This window comes from Xiphias gladius, chromosome 14 (assembly GCF_016859285.1).
Source record: "Xiphias gladius isolate SHS-SW01 ecotype Sanya breed wild chromosome 14, ASM1685928v1, whole genome shotgun sequence".
In the NCBI taxonomy this organism is placed as follows: Eukaryota; Metazoa; Chordata; class Actinopteri; order Istiophoriformes; family Xiphiidae; genus Xiphias; species Xiphias gladius.
In genome coordinates this window covers 8,916,694-8,922,693 of record NC_053413.1, presented here as the reverse complement: position 1 = coordinate 8,922,693, position 6,000 = coordinate 8,916,694, and the positions used below count along the sequence as shown (strand labels likewise).

At 45.0% G+C, this 6,000-nt stretch overlaps 1 protein-coding gene across 1 annotated transcript; it reads right to left on the bottom strand.

The window, feature by feature from the left end:
* Nucleotides 1-2,033: 2,033 nt before the first annotated feature.
* On the bottom strand, nt 2,034-4,149 carry LOC120799342 (myocilin-like). Its single transcript, XM_040144449.1, has 3 exons — nt 3,569-4,149; nt 2,947-3,051; nt 2,034-2,836 (listed from the first exon to the last, which is right to left on the bottom strand). Exons 1-3 carry the CDS (start codon nt 4,050-4,052, stop codon nt 2,034-2,036), a joined length of 1,392 nt encoding a protein of 463 aa, XP_040000383.1. The 5' UTR covers nt 4,053-4,149.
* Between the last annotated feature and the right edge of the window lie 1,851 nt (nt 4,150-6,000).

The following is a 6,000-nucleotide window of genomic DNA, read 5'->3' as shown; positions in this document are numbered from 1 at the left end:
GGGAAAAATGTGTAGCATGAGTGTATGTAATTCCAAAAATTTCCACTGTTAAAAAAGTTGACTTTATTTATTATTGGATTATGTCAAAGTTACTTTAGTAGTCGTATCTGTTGTTATGTGTATTTGTTAGCATTTATTTTAAAGAATGAGGGGGAAATCTTGAACTTGATGGCCTGGGCAGTCACTGGTGAGTTGTAGCTTTTCCCCTCAAGATGCACATGCACCTTGGATAATGGTGCTGAAGATACACAAACTGTATCTCAGAAGCCTGAAACCAAAGCTGAATTGAATTAGATTTTTTTCTTTTCTTATAAAAGGCAAATTAGAAGCTTAAACTAGTGTATGAAAATGACACTGGCACAATACTTCCCGAAAATGTGATCTCAGTATGTGTTGGCACATTATCTCTAAGAGGCATGTGGTTTCGTCTGCTGTGAAAACAAACACAGTGGGTTCTCTCTATCTGTGTGACTGCTGGTGGGGAAGTCAACTCACAATCACCCGTTTCCATCAGCTGCTGCTGTGTCTCCTGCCTCTAATTATACTGCAATACATCCCATCTCCGCTTACACTGTTGATGAACCCCTTTTCGAAAGACCATTGCAATTTAAAAAATACAAACTTTACAAACACTAAGCGAGTTTATGTGGATTCAGCTTAAAACTATTAAAGAGGCCAGAGAGCAGGAGAGTCCTTTGGTTCTTGCCAGTGTATAACTGGATTAGAATATACCGCCCGTCACTAGAGCTGGAAGGTGTGCATGTAAAATGCAGATACAGGCAGTTGTCCACAGAGGGCAGTGCATAATAATAATAACAATACCAATGTGGCTGCAAATAGCAACGTGGGGTTTGTACAGTTCACATGGATTTAGCTGGTTCAGAACTTTTTCTCTAATATGAGATGTCAGACCAGGACTCAGACACTGGACCTGTCTTTATACTCAGGCTTAAAGCGTCAAGTAGATAGGCACAAATTGCTCACAAATCGCGTATCGTGGCGGGTGGGTGCGTATGTGTGTCTCATCTAAAGACAGGAGTCCTTATTAAAACAATAAGAGGTAAAAGCCCAAATACAAACTGCAACAGTAATAACCGAAATAGCACAAACTTAAGCAACGCACTTCCCGTAGGTAACAGTGGGTGGAATCTCACATTTGCTGGAGAAAAACCTGCCATCCACAAATACCATGTGCTTTTCCTGCTGTGTCAGTCCAAAATAGTCCCATCCAGGCAGATGTTGCTATGGTGATGAATTGGCTGGCGCGCCTTTTCTGCAACCGAATATTTTTTAAAATGATAGCGTGTAGATGGTTTATAGCATCATGGCTCAATACAATGGCGACCAGAAAACTGTAACACATTTGAACCGTTTTAAGCTGGGCCTTGACCGCTGAATTACAAGATCATACGGAAACTTTGTGGATAAACAAGTTTGTGCTTCTGGTGAATACATTTAAATATGTGGTTAGGTGAGTGTTTTGGAAAAATGTTATGTTTTGGTTTCAACCACATACACGCAAATTCCAGAGGCAGATGCACCTGTCCTTGACCCTCCAAACAGTGTGCATTGGTGCACTACTCATACTCCTTCTACACACTGTCTTGTCATCATCAGGGAGAATAACAGGTAGCATAAAGTTTCTGTTGATCATTTGTCAAAAAGAGTGAAATTGCAAACCAAAATGATTGGTGTTATTTTCCAAATTTTTATTGGGAACTTAAATAACTTGAACATGAAACGGCAGATGACAGAACTATTTCACAATTTTAAACCAGTATTAGTGTTTTTAGTAATAACTGAGATCATCAGGGGAACTATCACAGCTGCATGAATGTTTCTGTGTTGTCATCCCGCATCTTATTTACAGTAGTAATAGGCAAAATCGATTTTAATGATGCACAAACACATTAGATGCTCGAGCCTTGCCATAACCTCCATACAATGTAAATGACTATATGTTTTATCTCATTCACTCGCTCTTGCGTCAGCACAGTCCAGTAAACGGCAGTCTTCCTCTGCCTGCGTCCTCTTTAGCTGCTGCCACGGCTGGCCCCGTCCAGTCTGATGTCATAGGTGACCATGTGGAAGTTGTCCCAGGCATAAAGCTTCCTCTGGGCCTGGTTATAGTCCAACATGCTGTTGTAACGGTACTTGTTCTTGAAGGGTACAGCGACTGCCCGCCCCGTGCCGGTGGCTGTGTCAAACACATAGTTGATGGTGGTGTTGGGTGCGGTGTAGCTGGCCACCGTGTACAGATGTCCGCACACCATGAAAGCATTGGCCACTGTGTTCTTCCTGATGTTGGTCTCCCAGCTCCTCTTCACTTCCAGGCTCTCGGGGTCCAGTTGGGAAATCACAATGGCACCTTTTGCCTTGCTCGTGCTGTAGATAGCCCACAAGCCTTGTTCGTCCACTGCCAAGTCAATGTCGGTGTAGCCTCCCCAGGAGTAAGGGTGCTGGCCATGGAAGCTGGCGTGAGGCAGGTCCAGACGTGATGCCAGGCTCTCAGAGGCCAGGTCGTAGCGGATCAGCGTACGGCTGCGTTTGCGCTGGTAGTAGAGGGAGCCGCGGTACATGGTTGCCCCTGTGCTTTCAACAGGCTCCGGCAGGACCAGGACCTTCATAGGGAAGCCTCGGGAAAATTGATCCATATCTTCATACGCAAAGAGCTGACGGACATCTTTGCCCACTGCATCAATACGCCACACAGTCTTGTTGGTGTAATGAGGACCCTGAGGCTCGGGATCCTGAAGCCACACTCCATATTTGCCTGTGATACTGTCAGCCTTCCTGTGCAACACAGGATCTCCCACTGACAGCAGCTCTCCACAGTCTATGGAGAAAAAATAGAATTAAAGTTAATGGTATTTGTTATATATTTAACACCCCACCACTAGGGCAGTCTGACCGTCTACACTGGCATCAGTAAAAAACAGTTATTACTTGTGAGGTTGTGATTTCCTTCAGGAATGAGGTGGGATGCCGGAACCTCTGTCACCTCAGCCTTCATCTCCTGGTATGCCCCACTCACAAAACCATATCCAGGGTCTGGGAGAGACACAATAAAGGAAAAAGTTATGTAAAAAAGCAAAAATATTACACAAAAGAATTTTGAGTAGAACATGACAAAAAATAACAACTTCTGTATATATTAGCAGTAAGGTTTGGAAAGACCAGAGTCAGTCCCAACCCGCAGACAACATCAAAGTGTAAGTGTCTCATATATTTGCCTCAGAACGCAGCAGGTTCCCCCTGTAACCCTGCTACTGCTCTCCTGAAAATGATCATGCGCACGTAAACAGACATGCATGAGTGACAAAGCCGTAAAAGAAGAGTCTGTTGTAAATTCCTATCCCCTTACTCAACCTAGGATGGCTAACTGCAACCTGACCTGTTGCCCTGGGAGATTTTTCATAGCCTAAGTCAGCCACAAAGACTTTTATTTAAAACATTAAAAAATAAATAAACAAGCTTACACCAGCTTAATATACTGAAAAATATGTGGGGAAAAAGAAATTGGGATTCAATTTGTGTGCAGTTTCCCTTTACACACTGATGTACATACCACTGGCAGGTCTGCTTTCACGCTGAGTCCCCCCTGAAGTGTGTGTTTGCTGGCAGGGCTTCTGCCGGAGACTCTCTGCCTCCTGGCTCAACTCGCTCACCCTCCTCTGCAGCTCCTGGATCTGCCTGTTCAGGCGCTCCTTGTCCTGCTGCAGCTGGTTTCTTTCCCCTGTAGCCTGGGCATAAGCTTCCTGGAGACCTTCTTCACCATCAGACTTTATCCCAGTCCCGGTGCCTCCGTCCGATCCTCCTATGAGCCGGCTGACCAAAGCCTCCAACAGGGTGAGCCGGGGCAAGACTCCATCCATCACTGGTTTCACGCTGCTTCCAGGGCAGGTCGACTCCCCTGGACTGGCCACGGTGAAGGTGTATTGGCAGCGTCCAGTAGGGTCGTTGGAGAGGTGGAGGGAGGCTTGATCTTCGCCCTGGCTTTGGCTCGACAGAGTTAAGCAGGACAGACACAGGAGAGACGCCTGGAGCCACATTCTGGAGGGGGCAGACAAAGTCAATGATCTTCTATTTGAGGAGTATTTTCAGAGATGTTTATTTTGCTCTTCTTCTCCTTATAGGATAGACCCTTTTTTTCTGTCTTCAGCTAGTCTCTTCCTACCTGAGTATCCCTGGTCAGTGCAGGTCAGTGTCTGAATTCCAGCAGTGCGCAGAGTAGGATATTTATACAGTTTACTGTCAGGGAGTGGGAGGGGACGAGGAGTGTGGCAGGGAATGAAATAGCCGGGGGGTTTGGAGTGTGCGTGTGTGTGTGTGTGTGTGTGTGTGCGTGTGTGTGTGTGTGTGTTTGTGCGTGTAAAGATCCACGTGCTTCTTTTTGCTGTTGGTTGGGTGAGGTGTGCTGAAAGGCACACAGAAAGGCACACAGTATCAGTGGAAAAATACACAATTTGATGTCTGTTATTTTTCCTGTATAGAATTCTTTCATTGTGTCTCAGCAGTTGGTATGTCTCGCAGGTTTTTTTTGACTGGACAGCATCTCTTTACAGCTTTCAGCTGTGGTGCTGTTTGCCTCCTTCGCAACTGACATTTTTAGCATTAAACTGCCGTGTGATTAACAGTAAACGCTGTTAATGACCTGGGTACAAGGTTAAATTTGGGCTTGAGGTTAAGTGTTTCAAAATTCAAGATTCTGAACCCAGCCTTCGCCAACCGTGCTCAGCAGCAGGGCAGCCTTAGTGCACGCTGGTACTCTTCTCCTCCCTCCACAGCTGGTCAGGATGTCTGGCACAGGAGGATAGGCTGGCTGTCTGGCAAGAAATGGAGATGCGGTGTAGTTGCTCTTCCTTTCTTCCTACAAAACCCCATAATTTCCACAAACTCTACATGCCAGTAAATCAGCAAGACTACTGGCTCTGCGACTCTATGCTCCGGCATAGTGGTGCTCTGAGGTGTTGAGCAGGTTTAATGTTTGCCATGTTCAACATCTTAGCTTAGCACGATAGCACTCTAACATTTGCTAAAAAAATATATATATATATATATATATATACATTATAATTCATCCCAAGGGGGACAAGAATGTCTGTACCAAATTCATGGCAAACCATCCAATAGTATTTGAGCTATTTTAGTCTGGACTAGTAGACCATCATTGCAGACCCCCTAGAGCCATGTCACTAGCATTGGCTTAAAACATGGCTTAAAAAGCTAAACATAAAAGCCATGGACTTTTACTTGACTGGGCACATGATAGTGGAGAATAAATTTTTCATGATCAAAAACATCCCTTCTGGCTTCCTTTACAGACGGAGGCACGGGGCCCGCCTGTGTTCCAACTGTCCTCATGAGATACGATAGGGACTTGGTCTGGTTCTTTGTTGAACCGAGAGGGGAAATACCAAATATATCCACGCTGGAGTCCAAGCAAAGTGTACCCATTGTAAGTGTGCAAAAAAAAATTACTCTGGTCTCAGAGAGGATAAAGGCCATTAGTCGCAGTTATGAACTGGTAGCACTTCCTCTCATGTCTTCCACAGTTCTTCTCATTTGTCTTTTTTCTTAATAAACATGCTGAGTTTTTCCAGAATGAATGTTACAAAATGCTTCATATAAATACCAACGGCAGGGCACCAGCTTCCCCCCAAAAGAAGCAGCTTGCGGTGCACATCTGTGTTTGGTTCTACAAGATCAATCTGCTGCCTAGTTAACCTGTCTGTTTTACGGCCCATGGAAAGTCACCAGTATTCCACAGTGTTTTTACCACTGAGGTGTGTTTCTCCTTATGTAACATAACGACTCAGGCAACCTGTAAAAGTTAGCCCCGGCTCCTCTGTCGGCCCCTAAGAGAACAGAAGATCACAGAGTGCACACAAACTTTTCCATAGGCAACCCTGCTATATGCTGAAGTAGCTCTACTGGGGACCAGGACCTCAATGTCTGTCTGCTGAAGTGCTCAACATGCACATCTTGACCTAAGAGTTA